The sequence below is a fragment of the Schistocerca nitens genome, chromosome 4, assembly GCF_023898315.1.
Source record: "Schistocerca nitens isolate TAMUIC-IGC-003100 chromosome 4, iqSchNite1.1, whole genome shotgun sequence".
NCBI classification, from domain to species: Eukaryota; Metazoa; Arthropoda; class Insecta; order Orthoptera; family Acrididae; genus Schistocerca; species Schistocerca nitens.
In genome coordinates this window covers 883,927,662-883,954,002 of record NC_064617.1, presented here as the reverse complement: position 1 = coordinate 883,954,002, position 26,341 = coordinate 883,927,662, and the positions used below count along the sequence as shown (strand labels likewise).

The 26,341-nt window shown below is 41.0% G+C and overlaps 1 protein-coding gene across 5 annotated transcripts in view; it reads left to right on the top strand.

Moving 5' to 3' along the window:
• Positions 1-25,967, top strand: part of LOC126253408 (mucin-5AC-like) — a 448,548-nt gene extending 422,581 nt beyond the window's left edge. For all 5 annotated transcript variants that reach the window (XM_049954712.1, XM_049954716.1, XM_049954713.1 and 2 more), the window contains 5 exons: positions 1,544-1,748; positions 1,834-2,093; positions 7,806-7,968; positions 18,594-18,798; positions 24,788-25,967. In XM_049954712.1, coding sequence (XP_049810669.1) covers positions 1,544-1,748; positions 1,834-2,093; positions 7,806-7,968; positions 18,594-18,798; positions 24,788-24,954 — 1,000 coding nt within the window. In that variant the 3' untranslated portion in view covers positions 24,955-25,967. The remainder of the gene's footprint in view (positions 1-1,543; positions 1,749-1,833; positions 2,094-7,805; positions 7,969-18,593; positions 18,799-24,787) is intronic.
• Positions 25,968-26,341: the final 374 nt, after the last annotated feature.

Sequence of the window (26,341 nt, the reverse complement as noted above, 5' to 3'; positions counted from 1 at the left end):
GAAGTAATTGTGATATTTACTAGGTCATGGGTGATCAAAATTAAAGTATAAAGAGGAAAAACGGCATTTATGAAAAATCCGAAGCAGTGCGCGCATGCACACACACACACACACACACACACACACACACACACACACACACACACACTACCATTGTCTCTGGCTGCTGAAGCCGGACTGCTATCAACTGTACGTGGTATGTGATGGTAGAAGTTGCCTGGGTAGTAGAGATAAGGAGTAGGCTGGAACAGGGAGGGGGAGTAATAGCAGGTTGGGGGGGGGGGGGTTGAAGTGCTGCATGTGAGAGCACACAGGGACAGGGTGGGAGAGGGTAGGGCAGTTGGGTGCAGTCAGGAGGTTAGATGGGGGGGGGGGGGGGGGGAGAGGATTAGCGAAGTTAATAGACCGTGGATGCGTTGGTGGAATAGAAGGCTGTGTTATGCTGGTGTGGGAATAGAGAAGGGGGTTAAGGACAGTGAATGACTAACGAAGGTTGAGGCCAGGGAGGTTACTAAAACATAGGATATATTGCGGGGAGATTTCCCACAAGTATAATTCAAAAAAGCTGTTGTTAGTAAGAAGGATCCAGATAGCACAGGTTATGAAGCAGTCATTGAAATGAAGATCATTGTGTTGGGCAATGTGCTGAACAACTGGGTGGTCCAGCTGTTTCTTGGCCACTGTTTGTTGGTGGTCATTGGTGCTGACCAACAGCTTGTTGGTTGTCATGCCCATGTAGAATGCAGCATGTTCTTTGCTTCAGGGACAGCTTCAGAGCCTGTGCCATCTGGATCCTTCCCACAGACACTGGCTTTTCTGAACGGTGCAGGTGTGAAACTTTGCCTGCAATATATCCTACGTTCCTGTAACCCCCCTGGTCTCAACCTTTATTAGTCACTGTTCTTCACCTTCTTCCACAAACGCACCCACAGTTTTTTTACGTCTCCAGTTTCCCGCTCCCTCCCTCCCTCCCTCCCTCCCCCCCCCCCTCCCCACCACCTCCAACTGTTTAACCTTCCAACTGCACCTAGCTGTCCTACCTCCTTCCCACCTCTCCTTTATATGATGAGTAGCAGCAGAGCCTTTTCATAATATTGTCATTATTGCATCCTAAATTTTCCATTGTTTGAAAAAATGCGTTTACTTACTCTAGGGATTGATACCAGAACAAATAAAGATGATGTACTTTACTAAATTTCGGTAAGTTCCACGAACAATACGAGACTGGAATAGAAGGGAGAACCGATAGAGGTACTCAAAGTACCCTCCACCACACACCGTCAGGTGGCTTGCGGCGTATAGATGTAGATGGATGTAGATGTAGATGACTTGGTATACATAACCACCACCATCATCACTGCCTTCACTAGGATTAAATTAATATCTGGTAACCATTATTTGAAAAAAATCTGATTAGATTATGTGCCCTTTTAACATTGCTGTAAAGATTTATTTAAGCAATGGTGTAGTAGATTTAAATACAGTGTTGTAAAGATTTTTCGAGTAATGTTGTATATGTCAAAACAATAATGTTAAAATGCAGGGAGCAACATGGGAAGTTTGCTGAGGCCCTGAAAAAGCTGGAATCCAGTCCCGGTTGTCAGATGCTGACGTTACACTCATTCCTGATGCTGCCAATGCAGAGGATCACGCGACTACCACTTTTGGTGGATGCCGTGTTGGCCAAACTTGATCCTGAAGATTCGGAGTACCGTTCATGCGAAATTGCACTTGCTGCACTTAACAAGGTTGGTGCCTTGGACATCTTACTTTTGGAGCTAAATATTTTCTAGTGGTTATAAACACACGACAACAGAAACATGTAATTTACAGGTGGTTCACGAGTGTAACGAGGGTGCCCGTCGTATGGAACGCATGGAGGAGATTCTTATCCTCAGTCGCCAGTTGGAATTCGGGCGGGACGTTCGGCCTCTGCCAATTATTTCAAGCTCCCGGTGGTTGGTGCGGTCTGGTGAAGTGACTCAGCTAGTGTGGCGTGGAGATGACAAGCTGACCTTTGGGAAACGACTTGGCAAGATTCCATTACATCTGTTCCTGTTCACAGATCTTCTCATTGTCACAAAGAAGAAAAGGTAAGCACATTTTTTAAAGTTATCACAACTACTGTGTGTAACTTACAGCTTCCAAAATTGACAGTAATATCGGCAGCAGTTAATATGTAGCAGTTAGCTTACCTAATGCATTCTCTGCTTGCACTTCATTTTGATACCTGTGTGTGCGCAGTCCCATCTTCTGGCTCCCACTGGGATCTATTTTTATAATTCTTAGAATGTCTTAAGCCTCTTCAAACAATATTCAATACTGGCAGTTATGTGAGAAGTATCATGTTTCACCATAGTTTCGATTGCATGCTAAACTTAAAAGTTTAGTAAGTCAGTTCAAAGTTACATGAAGGCCAGGACATAAGATCTACAGTAGGACGACACTTGGCAAAACTCTCATTTGTTCACATATTGTGTTCCATTAATCCATTCAGGAATGTGGACAAACCATATTATACATTAATTGGCAGAAATAGTGAATGTAGCTTATTTTGTGTAGTATAATAACAGCAATCTAATCTGCTCACATGTACAATCATGGGACTTATTTCTAAATTATGTTATTACTATACACGGTGAGTCAGGAGGCTGAACAAAAAACTTCGTATGGACATATGCCCTATTGCAAATGGCTACTGAGATAAACAGACGTAGTATCACTTTTGTACAATTTCTGGAATCACTCGAAAGCCGCACACTTTAGCGTAAACATGTCGCAGAACAAATTTAAACTACATTCGGTTTCCTCCAAAAAAAGGACCCATTCATGGTTCTCTAGACTTACAGTTTGCACATAAGTGAGTGTGAGGATACTGAAAATCTGATGTGATGCAACATGCATCCACTGTATCTTAGGTACTCTTTGTAGCTCAGTTTTAAGTAGTTTCCCGGGCTGATGGGAAACAAGTTTTCTGTATCAAACTGTTCATCTTGGCTTCCTCTACACTACTGTCATACGTTGTGAACAACAATGATGTTTGAATAACACAGAAAATAAGTAACAAAGTATTATTACATATGTTCTATCTCGGAAAACATTCGCAATAGGGCATATGTCCATATGAAGTTTTTTGTTCAGAATCACTTATATTATCATCCCTCAAAGCCTGAACCTTTCCTCCTGACTCACTCTGTATATCTTAGCAGGAAAAAATGAAATAAAATCTTTAGTGGAGAGGAAGTAGTTGCAACAAGGGGGAAGAGGGGAAAATTCAAAAAAATTTCAGTGATTTTCCTCTCGCACTGCTCAGCTGTTGTTCCAACACTTCAAACAAAGTTTGAGGCAATTCAGTAAGTAAAGGCATTTTTTCCTGCTCAGTTGGTTGACATCACTGACATACTGACATACTGACATACCTTAACATCACTGTTGTTCTTGTACGTTAGTAATGTTGGTGCAATAAATAGCTATGTTCCTAATGATTATATGATCATTTTATTAAGAGTGTCCCTTATCTGTGTACACCAAGGGGGCAGTGAGCAGTTTAAGGGACTAAAATTGTGAAGCTTATTAGTAGAAAGCAGCTAAGTTATAGAGAAAACTGTCTTATTAAACACAAAATTTATGAGTGAATGACTTGCTTTAAAAGTGGATACTTATCTGTCTGCAACAAAGAGCATTTGGGAAGGCCATCCAGTTTGCTGAACGAATGATTAGTGATTCTATTCAAGCCTGAATTGATGATATTGCACTTGATTTTAATATTACCCATGGTTCAGCATTTGCAGTTGTCCTCGAATCTCTAAATTGTCACATTGTTTGTACTAACTGCATAGTGACAAATTTGGAAGTGTTGAAATTGCATTTAAGGCATTTTGAAGAGGAAATACACTACTTTCTCTGTTCCATAGTAGTCATTCATGACATGTGGGTCTATAAGTATGACCCACAAATAAGTGGAAGAATGTGTTGTGGCAATATCCATTTGCACCTACAGCAAAAATTTTCCAAAGCCCAGCTTCTGCAAGAAAGTTGATGATAACAGTATGAAATGTTTACTGTTGATTCACTACACTCAAACTGTGAATAGTGACAGCTACTGTAAGATCTGAGACCCAAAATGAAAACAGAGAGGGAGGCTTTTAAAAGGTGTGATTTTGCTTCAGGAAAATGTCCACCCTCATACAGCTGGGCAAGCAATCCGTGGCACTCAAAATCTTGGTTTTTAGGTGCTGGGGAACCCATCATACAGTTCTGACACAGCTCCAAGTGATTTCCATTCTTTTGGTCTGATGAAGGCACACCTGTGTAAATCAAAGCTGTCATCAGGTGACAAGGTTGTGGAGGGGGTGTGCGAGTGGATTGCTTGGCGCCACAGAATTCCTCGCAGGACTAAATTAGGAAACTTGTGGAGAGATGGACCAAATGCATAGAAGTTGAAGGAAAAATGTAGAGAAGTGATGGTTTCTTGCAATACTGTTCTCAAATAACTCTCTCTCTCTCTCTCTCTCTCTCCCTCCCCCCCTCCCCCTCCCCCTCCTTCACCCCTCTCCCCTCTCTCTCTGTCTATCTATCTCTCTCACTAGTGACTTGAGTCAAGAGATGCAGCACTATGCTGGACCTATCACCGTGGTGAAAGAATGATTGAATGATTACCTTACTCCTTCTATTATTTCGATATCTAGAGTACTTGTACTGTATCTCCTATCTGCACTTTTCAGGATGTCAGAGAACTAATTTTCATCTTGACACCATTTCTGTCTCATTCTGAAATTGTTTCATGGCTTACTTTGGCAATATGGAAACTAGAAGACATTCCTTACCTGTATTTTGTAAAATCAGATGTCATTGTCATTTTTGTGCAGAAAATATGAAGAGATGTTCAGCCTGGTTCCACTCCAGATTTATCACATTTAAGCTGGAAGGATATTGAACTTCTGCAAGCTATAATTTATTTTCTTGTCAACAATTTTCAAATACTCTCTGGAATAGAAATTTGATCTTCCTACCTCCTGTCTGTATGTTTTATTCATTTATTTGTGTTGCAGATTAACAGCTACTTAGAAAGTTTATTTAAAAAAATGTAAGTTAAATATGAAATCTTTAATCAAAGGACTATGTCTAGCATTTAGAGCCTGTTGAATAGCAAAGATGTGGAGCATTCCAGGATATTTCCTCTGAGGGTGTTCTTTGACCAGGTGCCTTACAGTTCCACAGTACCAGGTAGAAGAATGGGGAGACCCATTTGCACAGTTCACACATTCCTCTTAAAATTGAAACACAGTCATTTGATGGAATGGTGTGTGGTATCATGGAGAGTAATAATTTTCATACTTTCATGTATTTTGATCATGGTTTTCAGCCATTTTGGGGGAGTGTTCACCTAGGATAAAAGAGATTGGGTGGGTAATGTAGGTGTTTGGGATGATAAGAATTTTTTGGCATTAGTATCACTGGTTCTTATTTGTGATGTCACTGATGGTGTGTAGCTGGTTCCATTAGTATGGTGGCTGCATTGCCTGAATGGGGGAAAGTCTTTCACTTTTATATTGCTGTCAGATGTGACTGTTTCACCAGGCCACAACAAAAAGCCTCAATTGAATTTTGAGTATACACAATCAGCTCACAGATGTATGGACCAGCCTAATGTATGGTAGAATTATTGAAGTCTTTAATGGAGCACTGTGTCTACCATATGAAGTGACTTGAGTCTAATGCTGGTAGAATATAGCCACTGGAAAATGGCCTCAGGAGCCAAAACTGGTCATGACATTTAAAAGAAAAATAGAAGTGCAATTGGTTTATCAATTTGATTGCATATCCACAGTGCTCCACAAGCTGGACAAGAAATTCACTTTATATTATTTAACTCACTGAGGAAGACGAGGTCACATGTAGATGTTACTTTCAGAAGAAATATCATTACTGCTGATGAAGACACATAAAAGTATATATACCTACCAAGTTTTCAGAATTAATAATTAAAACTACGTTGTAAAAAGAAGAAAAAAGGGGGAGGTATGAGGTAAAAATGACATATGTTAAGTTCTGGAGGTTGCCTGGATGCGAGGATGTGTTGGAGGGCAAGTTCACTTCTCTATATTCCATGGAAATTAGTCTCAAGTGGAATGGTTCAAAGAGCCCTTGTGGTGCTGTAAGCACTCGTGTCCCTTGAATTCTGTTGTAGAGCATCTTTGGCAACTGGGTACTGTGTCTCCCCAAGGCCCATTCATAAATAATAGGCCTACTACTGGTGGTCGTGCCTATATAAAACACTGTGCAGCAGTGGTCAATAAAAAGTACATGCGATTTCAAAAGTTTCTTTCCTTTTTATGCTGCAGAATTTACTGGTGGTAGGTTTCAGTACATGGTGGTAGGAAGCTGCATGGGCCAAGTTTTATAGTAGGGATGATTGCATGGGCTGGAACCTTGGAATGGAGATAATGGCTTTGGAATGTCATAATGTTTCACCACAATATTACAGAGATTAGGAGTGTAATAAAATCTGACAGTGGGTGGTGTGAGGAGGGTATCAGGGAGAGAGGACCTAATTTCACGGCTTGACTTGAGAAAGTCATAGCCTTGGGGAGTGAGATACTTAAGAAAGGAGGAGTCCCTAAATGGAATGGTATTGTTTAAGAACAGTATTGGAGAGCCAATAAAAATGGATGAAGGCCTTAATGTATTATAAGAATAGTTACCACATGTAATGAACATTTTTGGTAAAAGAAAGTGAAATATTCAGAATACAGAGCCAAGAAATCCATCTAACAAGTCAGTCCTGTAATGTGGCTTCCAGCCATCCAAACAGGCTTTAAAGGCCTAATGGTACTGATCAGCTGCTATGTCATCCTCAGCCCATTGGCATCACTGGATGTGGATATGGAGGAATTTGTGGTCAGTACACTGCTCTCCCAGCTGTTGTCAGTTTCCTTTCATGGTGTAGCTACTTCTCAGTCAAGTAGCTCCTCAGTTGGCCTCACAAGGCCTGAGAGCACCCTGCTTGCCAACAGCACTCGGAAGACACAGACTGCGACCCATCTAAGTGCTAGCCAAGCCTGACAGCACGTAACTTCAGTGATCTGATGGAAACCATTACAGCAAGGACGGTTCTCTCAAAAAAGGACAGGGCCAATTTCTTTCCCCTCCTTTCCCCAAAACTGAACTTGTGCTCCATCTGTAATGACCTTTTTGGTGACAGAATATTAAACCCTAATCTTTTTTTCCCCCCTTCTTAAGACCAAATGTGATTGATAAATTGATAAACAGAAAATTAAGGGTAGGAAATTGATATGAAAAGAACTTCGAGTCACTCACCATTTCTGTGCACTGTTCAAAAAAGGCAACCACTGTCAAAATATTGTGTGCATTAATTGTTAACTTAAACAGGAGTCCAAAAATTTGTCACTTATGTTAACGTCTAGTTTTCTGTTATTTGTATGTCAAATAGCTCCTGTTTTTAATAAGACTAAGTAACATTAGTAATGTACAAATTTTATTAGGTAATTAGAGATAAAGCAAACATTTGGATTGGGAAACTGGTACTGCTTTTGTTGGGAATCAGAGATAACTTAACTCTGGTTTGTTGGGTGGATATTTGAGCTACCAGTTCCAATTAAAAGTACAGTGTCTTTACCACTGCATCATCTCCCTCAGTACACTTTCCAGAAGAAAGGAAGAGTTACCTTCATATGGCACACTGACTGTGTCATCGACAAAACTAAAAAGATGAAATGTTCTGAATTGTGTTTAACTGAGGTAATAACATTTAGACTTCTATGTTTTATTGACTACTTTTGCAGTGAGGAGACGTACACTGTGCTCGATTACTGTCCCCGGAACTTAGTGCAGATGGCAAGTGCAGAGACTGTATCGCACCTTCCTGTGAAGTACGGAGCTGATGCAGGCCGCAACTTGATTTTGCTCACAATGCTGCAAAACTATGAGAACAAAATGACTGAAATGGTATGCACAACTTTTGTTAATCTTATCTAATACAAATAACTTAATGAGTAGACTTAACTATTTCTTGCCTTTGTACAAGTAGATTTTATGATATCACATAATGTGATACATAAAATTCTACTATTTTTCTGGATGTATAACATTATCAGCACATCTTGCAGAACTGCAACAGTGTCATTACATTATTGTATTGTTCCCTTTGGCCATTGTTCAATTAAAAATTGCTGAGAGTGACTGCAGACAGCCACAGGTACTTTCAGAAATCATTTTTTTTGGTCACCATTACCAGCTTCAGGCAAATGTGCCCATTTTCAGATTGCTACAGTTGTGTTCATTACATGAGGAATATTTTCAGCAACATGTCATCTGCTCCTGTGGTGAGTAAGAATATTTGTGCAGTTAGCACTACTTCATGTGTGGTGGAGAGAACTTACATGTGTTTCAAATGTCCAAATGCATGATATCTGGTTATCTATATATACTTATGTGTGTGCCACATTTATAACATACACTTTGAAGGTTCTGTTATATGTCGGGCAACCTCATAAATACTTGTATTTCACATCTGTTCTTAATCAGTACCGTAGCTTAAAATTTACCATCGTATCTCACTATGTGATGTGCATTTTCCATAAGTATCACCATTTCCTAATCCTCACACCTCCTTTTCCTTCCTGCCTCTTCCTTTCCCTTCATCCCTTCTGCCAGAAGATGCGGCTACTGAATCCAAAAGCTTGCACATTTATATATCTTTTATATTTGTTTTCTCCTGCTGCCTGTTGGTCCATTGAATTTTCAAATACTGAGTATTTCTGTTGACATAACTATATGATGCTCTATTTAGTCAGTGATATTGGGTATTATTCACCCACGCACGGATCCTGTATCGATGTTCAAAAACAGCTACACCTGCCTACTTACTCCACAACGTACTATGTGGTGCATAAGGAAGGGTAACTTGTATAACTGCTACTTATTCCATTTCCTGTTCACTCACAAATGTAGGGAGGAAAAATGACTACTTGCACCCTCCCATAGAAGCCCTGATTATTCTTACCTTATTTTAATGGTCCTTACATCAGGTGTACATTGGTATCAGTACAGTCGTTTTGTATTCTGTCGCAAATGCCAGTTTAGGAAGTGTGGATAGGATCTTAGGTAGGATGTCCCTCATTTCAATTCAGGATGAGAGAGAATCAAAGCACTAGTGAAGGATATGGTTCAGCCATTCCAGTCCCTTGATATTGGGTGATTGGAGGGAGGGGGGACTCTGTTGCTGTTTCTTGTGTGTGTGTGGGAGGGGAGGGGCGGGGGGGGGGATTTTTAGGTGTGTGAGAGTATGGCACAGGGATATTTATCGGTGGACCAAGTAAGGGGGCAATTGCCTCTATGTGAAGGCCTTGGTAAGGCTAGGTAGACCTCGTCACTGCAGCATGTCGTCCGTGGGTAAGATGTTTGGTGTGGAAGGGATGGCAAGTGTCAGAATGCAGTTACTGTTGGTGGTTAGTGGGTTTAATGTCAACAGGCATGTGGATAGAGCCATCAGACAGGCGGAGTCAATGTCCAGGAAGGTGGCACACTGGGTTGAGGAAGACCAGGTGAAGTGGATGAAAGAGGTGTTGAGGTTGTGAATGAATGTGGATAGGGTGTCTTGGCCTGGAGGCCGGATCTTGAAGATGTATCCAGTGAACCTGAGCCAGACTGAAGATTGGGAGAGTAGGAAGGTCTTCTATATATGGTCGATAAACAGGTTGACATATGAGCGTGTCATGTGGATGTCCATTGCTGTGCGGCAGATTTGTTTGTATACCTTCCCTTCAAAGGAAAGGAAAGATATCCTGATGGGAGACCTCCACCAGCTATCTGCCTCCTCCTCCACCTACGAGCCCTCCCGGACTGATCCCATCCTAGCAGTCCAGCATAAACTCCAATCTCTACTGAAATCCAGATGCCCTTCCCAGAAACTCTCCCCCAAGTCTGTCTCCCTCCTCACCTCAACACCACCCTGTACACCCACCTTCTAAATGCTCCCGAAAATCCACGCAGTACTGCACACCATGTTGTAGCTGGTTTTTGTGCTCCCACTGAAAGAATTTCTTCTCTTGCTGACCAACTAACTGCTCAAAGCCTAGCATCCCACATCAAAGATACTATCTCCTCCACCAACTATTCACCAACCCCACCCCTTTACCTCCTGGATCCTTACTCTTCGCTGTTGATTCCACTTCTCTACAGACCATCATCCCTCATTCCCATGCCCATGCCCATGCTCTTGCTGCTATTGAACACTAATACTTCAAATATCCTTCAGATTACCAATTCACTACTTCACTCCTCGTACGTCTTACTAACTCTATCAATATAATAGAGGGAAACATTCCACGTGGGAAAAATATATCTAAAAACAAAGATGATGTGACTTACCGAACGAAAGTGCTGGCAGGTCGATAGACACACAAACAAACACTAACACACACACACAAAATTCTAGCTTTCGCAACAAACAGTTGCTTCGTCAGGAAAGAGGGAAGGAGAGGGAAAGACGAAAGGAAGTGGGTTTTAAGGGAGAGGGTAAGGAGTCATTCCAATCCCGGGAGCGGAAAGACTTACCTTAGGGGGAAAAAAGGACGGGTATACACTCGCGCGCGCACACACACACACACATACATATCCATCCACACATATACAGACACAAGCAGACATATTTAAAGACAAAGAGTTTGGGCAGAGATGTCAGTCGAGGCGGAAGTGCAGAGGCAAAGATGATGTTGAATGACAGGTGAGGTATGAGTGGCGGCAACTTGAAATTAGCGGAGATTGAGGCCTGGTGGGTAACGGGAAGAGAGGATATATTGAAGAGCAAGTTCCCATCTCCGGAGTTCGGATAGGTTGGTGTTGGTGGGAAGTATCCAGATAACCTGGACGGTGTAACACTGTGCCGAGATGTGCTGGCCGTGCACCAAGGCATGTTTAGCCACAGGGTGATCCTCATTACCAACAAACACTGTCTGCCTGTGTCCATTCATGCGAATGGACAGTTTGTTGCTGGTCATTCCCACATAGAATGCATCACAGTGTAGGCAGGTCAGTTGGTAAATCACATGGGTGCTTTCACATGTGGCTCTGCCTTTGATCGTGTACACCTTCCCGGTTACAGGACTGGAGTAGGTGGTGGTGGGAGGGTGCATGGGACAGGTTTTACACCGGGGGCGGTTACAAGGATAGGAGCCAGAGGGTAGGGAAGGTGGTTTGGGGATTTCATAGGGATGAACTAACAGGTTACGAAGGTTAGGTGGACGGCGGAAAGACACTCTTGGTGGAGTGGGGAGGATTTCATGAAGGATGGATCTCATTTCAGGGCAGGATTTGAGGAAGTCGTATCCCTGCTGGAGAGCCACATTCAGAGTCTGGTCCAGTCCTGTCACAAGTGGGGCACTTTTGTGGTTCTTCTGTGGGGGATTCTGGGTTTGAGGGGATGAGGAAGTGGCTCTGGTTATTTGCTTCTGTACCAGGTCGGGAGGGTAGTTGCGGGATGCGAAAGCTGTGGTCAGGTTGTTGGTGTAATGGTTCAGGGATTCCGGACTGGAGCAGATTCGTTTGCCACGAAGACCTAGGCTGTAGGGAAGGGACCGTTTGATGTGGAATGGGTGGCAGCTGTCATAATGGAGTTACTGTTGCTTGTTGGTGGGTTTGATGTGGACGGACGTGTGAAGCTGGCCATTGGACAGGTGGAGGTCAACATCAAGGAAAGTGGCATGGGATTTGGAGTAGGACCAGGTGAATCTGATGGAACCAAAGGAGTTGAGGTTGGAGAGGAAATTCTGGAGTTCTTCTTCACTGTGAGTCCAGATCATGAAGATGTCATCAATAAATCTGTACCAAACTTTGGGTTGGCAGGCCTGGGTAACCAAGAAGGCTTCCTCTAAGCGACCCATGAATAGGTTGGCGTACGAGGGGGCCATCCTGGTACCTATGGCTGTTCCCTTTAATTGTTGGTATGTCTGGCCTTCAGCTGACCGATCCATCGTCATTCTTCCGGCGGACAAGGGTTCCACAACCGTGGTACTTGATCGTCGGGAGTATGTGGCTGAGGGACTGCGACAGCTTTCAGACAACACCACATACAAATTTTGCCAAGGTAACCCCATTCCCAATGTCCAGGCGGAGCTTCAAGGAATCATCAGAACCTTAGGCCCCCTGCAAAACCTTTCACCTGACTCCATCAACCTCCTGACCCCACAGACACCCCGCACCCCTACCTTCCTCCTAAAATCCACAAACCCAATCATCCGGGCCGCCCCATTGTAGCTGGTTACCAAGCCCCCACGGAACGTATCTCTGCCTACGTAGATCAACACCTTCAACCCATTACATGCAGTCTCCCATCCTTCATCAAAGACACCAACCACTTTCTCGAACGCCTGGAATCCTTACCCAACCTGTTACCCCCGGAAACCATCCTTGTAACCATTGATGCCACTTCCTGATACACAAATATTCCGCACGTCCAGGGCCTCGCTGCGATGGAGCACTTCCTTTCACACCGATCACCTGCCACCCGACCAAAAACCTCTTTCCTCACTACCTTAGCCAGCTTCATCCTGACCCACAACTTCTTCACTTTTGAAGGCCAGACATACCAACAATTAAAGGGAACAGCCATGGGTACCAGGATGGCCCCCTCGTACGCCAACCTATTCATGGGTCGCTTAGAGGTAGCCTTCTTGGTTACCCAGGCCTGCCAACCCAAAGTTTGGTACAGATTTATTGATGACATCTTCATGATCTGGACTCACAGTGAAGAAGAACTTCAGAATTTCCTCTCCAACCTCAACTCCTTTGGTTCCATCAGATTCACCTGGTCCTACTCCAAATCCCATGCCACTTTCCTTGATGTTGACCTCCACCTGTCCAATGGCCAGCTTCACACGTCCGTCCACATCAAACCCACCAACAAGCAACAGTACCTCCATTATGACAGCTGCCACCCATTCCACATCAAACAGTCCCTTCCCTACAGCCTAGGTCTTCATGACAAACGAATCTGCTCCAGTCCGGAATCCCTGAACCATTACACCAACAACCTGACAACAGCTTTCGCATCCCGCAACTACCCTCCCGACCTGGTACAGAAGCAAATAACCAGAGCCACTTCCTCATCCCCTCAAACCCAGAATCCCCCACAGAAGAACCACAAAAGTGCCCCACTAGTGACAGGATACTTTCCGGGACTGGACCAGACTCTGAATGTGGCTCTCCAGCAGGGATACGACTTCCTCAAATCCTGCCCTGAAATGAGATCCATCCTTCATGAAATCCTCCCCACTCCACCAAGAGTGTCTTTCCGCCGTCCACCTAACCTTCGTAACCTGTTAGTTCATCCCTATGAAATCCCCAAACCACCTTCCCTACCCTCTGGCTCCTATCCTTGTAACCGCCCCCGGTGTAAAACCTGTCCCATGCACCCTCCCACCACCACCTACTCCAGTCCTGTAACCGGGAAGGTGTACACGATCAAAGGCAGAGCCACATGTGAAAGCACCCATGTGATTTACCAACTGACCTGCCTACACTGTGATGCATTCTATGTGGGAATGACCAGCAACAAACTGTCCATTCGCATGAATGGACACAGGCAGACAGTGTTTGTTGGTAATGAGGATCACCCTGTGGCTAAACATGCCTTGGTGCATGGTCAGCACATCTTGGCACAGTGTTACGCCATCCAGGTTATCTGGATACTTCCCACCAACACCAACCTATCCGAACTCCGGAGATGGGAACTTGCTCTTCAATATATCCTCTCTTCCCGTTACCCACCGGGCCTCAATCTCCGCTAATTTCAAGTTGCCGCCACTCATACCTCACCTGTCATTCAACATCATCTTTACCTCTGCACTTCCGCCTCGACTGACATCTCTGCCCAAACTCTTTGTCTTTAAATATGTCTGCTTGTGTCTGTATATGTGTAGATGGATATGTATGTGTGTGTGTGCGAGTGTATACCCGTCCTTTTTTCCCCCTAAGGTAAGTCTTTCCGCTCCTGGGATTGGAATGACTCCTTACCCTCTCCCTTAAAACCCACTTCCTTTCGTCTTTCCCTCTCCTTCCCTCTTTCCTGACGAAGCAACTGTTTGTTGCGAAAGCTAGAATTTTGTGTGTGTGTGTTAGTGTTTGTTTGTGTGTCTATCGACCTGCCAGCGCTTTCGTTCGGTAAGTTACTAACGCTATCCTAAAACACGACTACTACTGCTCTGAAGGGAAGTTATATAAACAAATCCGCAGTGCAGCTGTGGGTGCCCACATGATGCTCTCCTATGCCAAGCTGTTTATGGGCCATTTCATTGATGTCTTCATGATCTGTACTCAGGATCAAGACATCCTATCCACATTCTTTCACAGTTTTAACATCTTCTCTCCGATCTGCTTCACCTGATCCTCCTCAACCTAGCATGCCATCTTTCTGGAGACAGACACCCACCTCTGATGGCTCCATCCACACCTCAGTCCACATTAAACCCACTAACTATCGATGTTACCTGCATTTTCACAGCTGACATCCTTCCCACACGAAAAAATCTCTCCCATACAGCTTAGCCACATGTGGATGGCGTATTTGCAGTAATGAGAACTGGCTTGACCAGTATGCTTGAAGGCTTCTCAAAGGCCTTCACAGACAAGCAGTACTCCCCAATGTAGTCCACAGACAGATTTCCCACGTCAAATCATCAAATCATTGCACAACCCCAGTTGTCCCACCACACCCAAGGATCAACTATAAAGGAGTCCCCCTTTGTCACCCAGTATCACTCTGGACTGTATAACAGGACTGTCAGGATTTTATAATTTAGTAGTACCGAATTATGCAAAAATGTGACAGTGGGCATTAGATTATGCAACACCATGCCATAACTAAATTTCAAGAACACAGAAAAATACTGTTTCTTGTGCATGTACTGACAATTTTGAAATCAATAATAAATAAATGTTTGACAGCTTTGAAGTGTTGGTGAAAATCTCCAAACAATATTGCTTATGTTGCTTTGGATTACACAGTAACTCGCAATCTTAGTAAACGTAATAATTACTCACACAATTTAGCTATTAATTACAAATTAAAAAAGATAAATATTTATACAAGGAAAAATGAGTAGTTTTTGACTCCATCAGTTTTCTGCAATGGCAAAACAGTATGTTCTGTTTGATAAAGTGCCAAATGTTTTATGAAAGTGAGTCAAAAATATATCAAAAGTGAGTTAAAAAGTAGTCAAGTAACACACGGTTCCATTTTACTGATTTTAATGAATGATAGTGCCTACATTGATGATAAAAATATTTTTAATTCTTGGGAAACTGCATTTTACAAAGAGAAGGGTCACTAACTGCATTTTTACCATTGTGGTCATGTTTTAGTGGCAATAATCTTCATGTCCTTCACGTATTATTTTATGGCAGTGTAACATTAATGATTCCATATCTTTCCTTTTCTTCTAATATTCCAGTATATAGCCATGTTCCAGACAAATTTTGCTTGTGTATTCCATTATCAACATAAATATATGCTGCTGCTGCTGGTGCTACTGCTGCTATATTCTAAGTACACCACAAACCACCAGCTGCCACAGACAGTAGCTGTACTCAAAGCTGTTACAAAAATAGTCTCTGCCTAGCGAGTGCAGCTCCCGTACAACTACGTTAATGTGTTATACATGCTGCGTTTGCTGTCACTGCATATTGATGGTTTCTGCGTTATTAACCCTCGAGCGGGTGCGCCATTTTTTGTAACACGAGTGGGCGCACAGCGCACTTTGTACACACAAAAAGAATAGGTTTCCTTATGTTACCAAGGTAAGTCATATATGATCAAAATCACAGTTTAACCTTAGTTTATTTAAACAAGGAGAAAATAAAATTACATAATATGAGCTAAACTACTGTTTTGTTAAACAATAATGAAATAAATTTTCAATATAACTCTCTGTTGCCAGGGACAGGTGTTAAAGAGACAGTAATGATGCATTTGAACCATTAAGCAGTGCAGTTGCATCAGATCTCGGTTAGCTGCTTATTCAATCACTAATTATCTCGTAGACAATTGCCTCAATGTGGGATTATGTTGCCAGTTCATAACTGTGGTCATTTTCTTGAACTGATCATAAATTTTTTCTCGCCTAGCTCACTTTATATTTTTTATTACTGCTGCTCACTTGGACGTACGACAACACAATTTATTGCTGTGTTACCTGAAGCAATACTGAAGGAATAGGTATAGGTTTGCAGTTGTGAAACAAAAATGGAACTGCACAAAATCATTTTATTTTTGGTTGGCGCACTTTATACATAGGTGCGCCCGCTCGAGGGTTAATCTTTTGAAAGAGTTAATCACAATAATAAAATCATCAATGTTTACAAGTTTCTTCATTCAAGAAAATGCCAGCATTTGTGCAAATAATTCTTTATGCTTCTAACAAATGGTGTTAAATGTTACATTCATGGAATACTGGCACCTACTTTCAAACATCTCAAAGATCCCTATGAACTAAAATTTACAAATATACAAATCAAATTTATGCTATGTCTTAGTGTTCTAAAAGTGAGTGTGTGTAAATTTGTGTTATTGTCTTTACTTAACTGTGTCATTACAACTGGAACAACTGAACCACATCCTTCACCAGGGCATAGATTCTCTCTCATCCTGCCCTGCAATAAGGGCATCCTACACAGGATCTTTCCCACACCTCCTACAGTGGTGTTCACTTTCCCGCTGAACCTTCACAACATCGTAACCCATCCCTATGCCACTTCCTCTCCCAATCCCTGTAGTAGATGAAGGTGCAAGGCCTGCCAGTCCATCCACCTATACTTCCTATTCAGCCCTTCAGAGGCTGAGCCACCTGTGAAAGCAACCGTAACATAAGTGAACTCTGCTGTAACCACTGCACAGCTTTTTGTGTCAGTATGACAACCAGCCAACTGTCCACCAGTATGAATGTCCACTGCCAAACTATTATCAAGAACAAAGTTGACCATCTGGGGGCACAACATGCAGCTGAGCACATGTTCAGTTGCAATGGCAGCTTCACAACCCGAGCCATCTGGATCCTCCCTTCACCACGTGCTTTTCTGAACTATGCAGATAAGGACATCTTCAACTTTTATAGTCCTGTCTTCCTCAGTTGCATGTAATATTACGGTATATACCGTAATATGCAGATAAGGGTTATTCTTAAGATATGTCCTTTGCTCCTGTAATCATCCTGACCTCAATCTCGGGTGACCCTCTGTCCCTGCACCTTCACCCAACAGTTTTCCCTTCCTCTGCCCTGTCACCCTGCCCAATTTATGTCCTCATGTCTCCTTCAGTATATGCTGCTTCCCACTGGCCTCTACAGTCATGCCAGTTCCAGCTGCATTCATAGCCAGCAAACTGGCTGGCATCCGTCAGAGCTGCTAGCCACTCACCCACAATCCTCCTCCTTGTCTCTTACCTCTTTATCCTCTACCCATCCAACCCAACACTACCCCCAACACAGTCAGTCTACCTGCTTAAAAATAGCACTGGCACTGTTAGTCCAGCTGGCATCATGTGTGCGTGCATGCAAAGGTGTGTGTGTGTGTGTGTGTGTGTGTGTGTGTGTGTGTGTTTTTTTTACTGTAGCTCATCAAAGGATAATTCCATTTTTTCTGTGTGCTTATCGATGATCCAGTGCTTCTGCATTTCAGTGAGTGGTCTCCTTTAACCCAAAATGTAGTATAGATAAGTTTCTGTTTTCCAACTGTAACATTTAATTTTCCATCATGTCTACCTGCGACACTTGCTTCTTTTTTATGTGCATATCTTAAACTACAGCTATCACATGTTCCATTACATTTAGCACAAAATGCATTTCCTGTTCACTTTTGGCTTCCACTGCTGTAACAATAATTAATCATATTGTGCTAATTTTGTGTCCTTGATAAACAATAATAGTCATTTAGGTCTGCCAAATCCAACTCAAGCTGCTACATTTTACAGTGCTACATTAAACTCCGAAATACCATCACATTGGCATTTTGAATGTGCTTCTCCACTCCAACTACTCAGTCATCTCACATTGTGTTTGTACACAATAGCCACTTGGTGGTGGTTGCAGTTGTGAAGTTGCGGAAAAACCGTAAGTGTGTGCCTGACTCTTTATCTTGGACTCTGGTTCCACTGTGAACAAAGCTGAAGTCAGCATATCTTATTCCTGTTCTGTTTCTTTGTGTAGAATGCACATTAGTATTTGTGACATGTACAAATCCTCCTTTCTGCATATAAAGTGGCACTGACTGCATACTGATGGCACTCAGTACAGGAGCAGACATTGTGTTGCTGACACATCGGCTGTCGGAGAAACACAATTGCAGGGATCTGACGATTGGCACAGCTGATAAAAACCAGTGATGGCAGCTGAATATAACCTTTTTAAAAGTATTTATAGCTATTTGAGCTCTTCTTCAACAATGTTGAATTACATCCCATGTCAGCTCCTCATTATATTCTGTTCCTTCAGAATTGATGGTACTTCAAAATTTTGATATACTTGTACTGCAGTTGTACAGCATCACAAGGTAATTAACATGTGATGTCTTGTGACCTACAGGTTCTCTCTTGCGGTCTCGAATCAGACCGCCAGCGGTGGCTGGAAGCTGTAGCTGAGCCGCAGTCGGACAACCCTGACGAGACAGTGTACGAGGAGTGGGACTGTCCCCAGGTCCGAGCTGTCCATGCATACGCTGCGCGTCAGCCTGACGAACTGTCTCTGGATGTCGCAGATGTAGTTAATGTTTTGCGCAAAGTGGCTGATGGTGAGTCAGTTGTGTTTCTTGTTGCAATATCGTATTGTGTGCAGTGCAGTATTGGCTCTTTATATGTGTGTGTATGATTTTTATGCTGTCATCATTCTGCCCAAAGACTGACTCGATGCATCTCCCTACACTAATCTATTCTGTGTACACCTCTTCCCTCCGTTACTGAAATGACAATGGCTTGATGCCTCAGGATGTGTCCTGCAACTGATTGTTTCTTCTAATCAAGTTGTCCCATAAACTTTGTTTCTCCCCAATTTGATTCAGTACTTCCTATTTAGTTGTTAGATCCATCCTTCTAATCTTCAGTATTCTTGTGTACCTCCACATTTCAAAAGCTTCTGCACTCTTCTTGTCTGTACTGTTTATTGTCCACATTTCACTAGGGCACCAGGTGTTTTTTTTTTTTTTTTCCCCAGTCCTGAAGGGAGAGAGTAGACTAATAAGAGTGTTAGTCTCTTTTTCAGCCATAGGTCTGGTTTATCTGTTTTGGCTCCATCTACTTTTAGATGGGAGAGAGGAGAATTTTGAATATATCATCATTTTTCTGATTTTATTTTTATTTTAGTTTGATAGGGTAAAATATAATCCCAGCATTTGCCTTACACACGAGGTTATTTTGTAGACTTTATATTCAGTTGCTATTTGCCTAGTTTGTCTTTCTTTCTTTGTTACTTAATTTCTTAGTTTCTTTGTTGCTGGTTAGTCCTGTTTGCAGTTCTGTTGTTGTAGTCTTTGTCTGTGTTTTGTTGGCAGAAGAGACTGTTTTGTCTTCATTGTTGTGAAGCACCTGTGCTCCGGGCAGTGTTCAGTAATATTGGAGTGCATGTGCTCTGCACCATGGGGCATGACTGCTCCAACATTGGCTAAGACTGTCTGTGCCTCAAGCACTCCAGCTTTGGCACGGGGCGCCATCACTTAAAAACTATAAGGGGCGATCAAAATGTTTCCGTTTGAAGGCCATACAGTCCAGAATCTGTATTATGCAAATTGGTCATAATCGCTGTGAGTGTTGAGGCAGTCGTCCCATTGATGCACCAGGTAGAAGATACCCATTTGGTAAAACACCATGTCCAGCTATCTAAAAAAGCCTATAACTGCCTGCTGCACATCCTCATCCGACAGGAATAATCTTCCCTTTGTGGTCCAATGTTCCCTAACACTGTCCTTAAAGTGCTCCAGCTTTGGCACAGGGCACCATCAATTCAAAACAATAGGGGCCAATCAAAAAGTTTACATTCAAAGGCTGTACAGTCCAGAAGGGACCAGAGGCAGTTAATCACATGGAGATATCAGGACTGCAGGGGATTTCTTGGGTGTCTCCCAACTGAGTTTGTGTAACTTGGATTGATGTCTACCGGTGTACGTCTTTTGGCAACTGAGAAAAGAAAACAGAACTTTGGTCCTGTTTGTAGATGTTGGGTAATAACATTGTCATAGTTAACATTTCTGCATTTACTGCATGCATGCCAGAAAGCCACGAATGCCACACTGACCTCATGGGTACATGTTGGTGTTTATATACCCACATGGGAGTCATGCTGTGTCACATATATCCTACAGCAATGCCCTCAGAGGGAAACTTTTTGATTGCCCCTTATATGAAGACAAGAGAATCCTCGCACAAGTTTGAAGTTTCTAGGAACATTGTCATAAACTGTTAACTCGTTATCTTCAATTCTTGTGCCAAGATACAGGGCAGTGGTACCAGCATTTTTTTTATACTAATCCTCAAAGTTGACAACTAGAAACTAAATAAAATTTGAGCCTAAATGAGCCAAGAATAAAGAAAGCAGTCCCTAAAATGAAATACGTATCTTTACAGTTCCAGATTGCTCACAGTGTGTTGAAGTGCCAACTTTTGTGGCACTGTCCAGTGACTAGGGACCAGCCTGATGAAGTTTCAGATTAGATACACTAGGCCTAACTGTTTCATAGGCCTGTAGTGGTGATAATCTTGAGAATGTCAAATGTATTAAAAAACAAAAATATGGGATACTTATTTACAGAAGAACTTACATGCTTAACTTTCTTCAACAGATCCTGAGGGTTACAGTTTACAAGGATGTGAAAAAAAGTCAAAATGTTAAATTTTTTTTCATTCGCACATTAATTTAAAAGGCTACCCCAAATATTTATATGTATATTTACTAAGGTAATTCTTGGTCTGTTGTTAAAAAATAAAAACAGTTTTAAGGCTTATACAGATTGTATCTGATTCTGCTAAGAAATTCATCTACACAGTAGGTGTTTACTACGAACAAATGTTTTAATGTGCTCTTAAATTGTAATTTTGTGTGTGTGTGTGTGTGTGTGTGTGTGTGTGTTTTCCCCTGCTGCCACTTGGTGAGTACATTATCACACACGTTGTGTTTCTTTTATACTTTGAAGCATTCTAGTGGTCTGTAATGCTGGTGCATATGTTACTTTGGCTGTGTTTGTGTAATATATACATGATAAAATAGTGGTAATTCGTTTGTTTTACAATTTACAGCTCTAGTCTCGTGTTGTATAGATTGAAATGGAGTTTTTAGAGCAAAAGTTCTTAAAGTTTTAGCAACATTTGTTCCACTTTGTGTGGTCTTTTTTTTAGCATGTGCCTTGATGGCTCTACATTTAGTTATTCTGTACAGAATAAGAGGCTGACAGCAAGAATTGTCAAATAGAAACTTGTTCAGGCTATTCCTACAGTGTGTAGATAACAGTTGTTTTATACATATCAGTGTAGTTACTCAAGGTAGTGGCTACATTTACAATGTTGCTTTCAGCCTGTGTAAGCAGTGTAGTTGTTTTCAACAAATTGTGTATTAATCGTCTGTTGCTCACGTGGCTGACACTAGTTTTCCCCAGTCGGTTTTGTCTGACTGGGCTGGATTGTATTCACATCATTTTCAGTACTGTTGTGTTAACTCTCTTTCTGTTAGCTTCAGCCATTGTTGGCTTTCAATTACACAGGTTACATTGCTTATGAATCATTATTATAGCCTGGAGGACACTGGTCGTCCACACAGGCTGTGCTGCGTCAATCTGAAACAAAATAATGTTACATTACTTTATTGGTTACCTTGACTCAGTCCCCCTTTCATGTGTGTAATTTTAGGTATATTGAAGCTGATTGGAGCTAATTTCCATCTTATGTAGTATTCTCCTTATTTTAGTTTGTGAAAGAAATGTCAGAGGCAGAAAAACCTCTCACACAGTTTAGTAGAGATTCTAATCTTTAACTGGAATGGTTCTATGAGCTGAATGATGAAGATCCTAACAGTGATGCTGCTGACTCAGAGGATGAGGATTGTGTACATAAAAGCTGTCATGATTCAGGATCAGAACAATAAATGTTATAAAATGATGAATTTGAATCGCAGGAAGATGTAGTTCAAGTGTTCACTTTTTTTGTGTGGAATAACTAAATGGAGGAAAAGTAATTATGTTGGAAGAATGTGTTAGAAGAAGATCTTGTAATATTATTATACATTTACCAAGACCCATAAATGAAGCTTGTATGACAGAAGTAGATATCCTGAATTTAATCTTGAATAAAAATATCATCCTTATTATTGCAACTTGTACTCATGTTTACATCAATGAAATTCATGGTAACTTTTCTAACGAAATGGTTGCTGAAGAAACAAACTTCAGAGCTTTCATTGGTTTGTTGTATCTGTGTGGAGCTTTCAGATGTTCTAGAAAGAATATTTTGTAGTTGTGGTATAACACGAAAGGCAATGACAGAGGGAGGTGGTGCAGTGGTTGGCACACTTTACCCGACATTTGGAAGGACGACATTTCAAACCCACGTCCGGCCATCGTGATTTGGGTTTTCCATAATTTTCCTAAATCGAATCCTGGGATTGTTCCTTCGAAAGGGCATGGCAGATTTCCTTCCCCATCCTTCCCTAACCCGAGTTTGCGCTATGTCTCTAATGACCTCGACATTGATGGGAAGTTAAACACTAATCTCCTCCTCAAGCAGCAATGGACATCATGTTATTTATACACAATTTAAAACCAATTCAGGTTTTGCTTGACATGTTTGAGGTTCAATAATATCCATAACAGAGATGTTCACAGAGAGAGTGACAAGTTGGCCACTGCCAGATAGGTAGTAGAACTGTTTACGAACAGTTGCCAAAAATATTTCTCACTTAGTGAATACCTTACTGTTGATGAACAGCTTTTTGTATTCAGGGGAAACTGCCCATCAAGGCAATATATTCCTAGCAAACCTGCAAAGTATGTGTTAAAAGTGTTTGGTTTGGTTGATGTAAAAATGGCTTACACTTTTAATGTAAAATTTTACATCAGTAAGCAACTGCAGGAGCCATAAAATACCAGTAATTTGGCTGAAGATACTGATTTTAGAGTAATTGAACCAGTACATGGTACAAACAGAAATATTACTAATGACTAAATGGTTTACCAGTTTGTTTTTGTTCAATAAACTCCAGGCTAAGAAAGTGACATACGTCAGAACAGTACATAAAAACAAGTGAAGTGCTGAAAGAATTTCTACCAAAAAGATAAAAGTAGCCAAAATCATCTATCTCCACATTTCAGCAATATTGTACATTGGTGCCACACTGTCCAAGAAAAATAGGACAGTGTTGGCAGCATCAGGCATGCATATCATATCAGTGATGCCATAGACCCTCCAACAGGAGAGCAGAAGAAACCTCAGATGATTACTGTCCTTAAGTGGGGACAGATCTTTTGGATCAGCTGTGTCAGAAAAACATGATGTCATGTAATATGAGAAGCTGGTCTGCTGTTTTACAATATTTTTAATATTGCAGCCATAAATGCTTTATTGCTATATAAATACGAATGCATGGCTTTGAATTAGGGTGTAAAGAGATTTGATTTTATAGAAAAATCAGTTGGGGAAAAAATAAAGCCTCAAATAGAGCAACATTGCCTTTTAATAAGTTCAGAAGAAGCAGCTCTTGGAAGAAGAGCTAAATTACTGTAAGGCACTCTAGAAATTGCCGAACAGCCAAAAAAAGCAGCTGGATAATGTGGCAGATGTTACATGTGAAAGAGCATGAAATAAGACAATCCATAGACGATGTACTACATGGAACAAGTGGAAATGTGCAGATCATCTAAAAGACATATGCATAAACTGTTTTGTCAAGTAATATGTTTCTTATTTCCGTTTTGTTTGCACTTTATTACCTAAATTACTCTTCGTATATGCTTATTAGTTAGATCACTGTTTTGAAATAAACATTTCCATGTTCTTTTGATATGTATTTGAGTTGTTTCATGTACCTCAGTGTTTACATGGAAGACAGATGTTAATTCATTATTTTGAAATGTAAGACTGTTTCAAACATTACAGCATATTATACTGTATGCATGTATTAAATGTGTTATATTTAGATGTAATAAAACAGTCCTAAAATCATTAATATACAACATTGACAATGTCCAAACATACCCTTTTTCTTGTGGATAACACCTGCAGCTGTGCTAGCTAAAGTGTCGGGCATTATTGTATGAGTAATGGAGTGTTAGATAATAAACTATAAGCTGTTTTCTGCTCTCAGTTAATGGTTGTCTTGACTCATTCCAAATCCCCAGAGTTTCCCCTTTTTGATGGGACCTAACAGACACAAATCTTCGTGTGTGTGTGTGTGTGTGTGTGTGTGTGTGTGTGTGTGTGTTTTACATTTCTTCTTAAAATCTTGGTGGTTGGTGCCTTACTTTACTGGCCCTTCACATTTTTTCTGTATTCTTTCTCATTAGCTATTGCTGAAGATACTTTTCGTATGCAAATCGTGGACCTGTGTGTTTTATTTATTTCTGTTTTTGTTTCTTCTCTCTTTGTCATATTTTTGTGAATTTGGTAGCTTTATGTATTGCCCCCAATCCCATTTTTACCCCACCTACAACTTTTAATTTGTTTCTGTAGCTATAATATATTTAACTACTGTTGCGTTCAGTGTTGACCTTTGTAAACACTAATGATTAAATAAATGTTTCTCAGGTTGGTACCAGGGAGAAAGAATAAGAGATGGTGAGCGAGGTTGGTTTCCAGCGAATCATACTGTGGAAATAGCTTCAGCACACATCCGTGCAAAGAATTTGAAGCAGAGATATCGCCTCTTGGCTCTATCTGCCAACTTCCTTGAGTCACAACGAAAACAAAAATGACAGGTCTTCCACAGTTGACTGATATTTGTGGAGGTGTATTATATCATTGTTGCTTCTGTGGAAATGCCACACCTCTGTGGATATTGTTCAAGAGGAAGATAAAGTAAGGAGGTGTGTGTGTGTGTGTGTGTGTGTGTGTGTGTGTGTGTGTGTGTGTGTCCATAGAACATCTGTCTGTTCTTATTATTGAGACCCTGTCAGTATTGTGTACATTCCATTCCTGTTGTGCTGTTTTTCAGCAGAGCAAATGAAGTAAGCTTGAAAACTGATTGTGCCTTTCTCCCTGTCTCATATGGCATTGGAATTTTTTATTCTTGTGCTGTTTTTCAGCAGAGCAAATGAAGTAAGCTTGAAAACTGATTGTGCCTTTCTCCCTGTCTCATATGGCATTGGAATTTTTTATTCTTGGCTCAAGTGGTAGCTTTATCTTCATGGAATTTCTGAATGTGTGAAAGTCCAGCAGGATGACTGCGTAACTTTTTTGTAATTTTTTGTAATTTTTTGTTACCTAAAATTACACTATACTTATAGGCACATAGTTTTTGTGGCATTTTATTGATACAATCATTTTCTGGTGCAATAATTCTTTAAATAAAAGACTGAATCTTTAAAGTGATTAAAAGACAGAATTAACACATCCAGTAGTGCTGTGTACAAAATTCTAATTTTTCTCTGGAAATCACGATATTATTTGTGGAGCTTACAGAAGTGATGCTCTTGGATTGCAGTGTACTTTTTTCCTTGTGTTTTGAGGGCCTCTTGCAGGCAGAAGACAAGAACTTGACTGTGATGATGTAGTCATAATTACATCACAACGATCATTCAGTTTACACTAAACAAGAAAACATTCTGGTCACACTGCTCACCATATTTATTACAAGTAAATTTTAGAATATAAATATGTAAAAAAGATCTGTTTTTATTGCAAATTGATTCCAGTTTGTTTATATTTTGAAATGAATATGTATATTTTATAAATATGTGAATAAAATTTAAAGCTGTTTTTGTCATTACATTGTTATTATGAAGTTATTTTTTATTCAATTGAATATTGTATCCATGTATGTTGATAGTACGAACTTATCACTAGAGCCCAGATTTTTTGTCTAACTACTTATTATACTTTCCATCCACTCCTATGCACAGGAAAAGTGTAAATCTGCACAAATTATGTGGCCAGTGTTGTTATATTTCATTTAATCATTACGTTTTATGTACTTTAACTTAATGCTACAGGAAATTACATATTATTGCTTACTACACTTTGTATTTCCCCCCAGTCCAGTAGGCTACTCCCTAAGAAAAATATCCAGATCCAGCCAGCCTAAAAGCAGATGACAGAAAGCAAATCATCTCTAAAAATCACAATCAAGTGCAACAAAAGGTG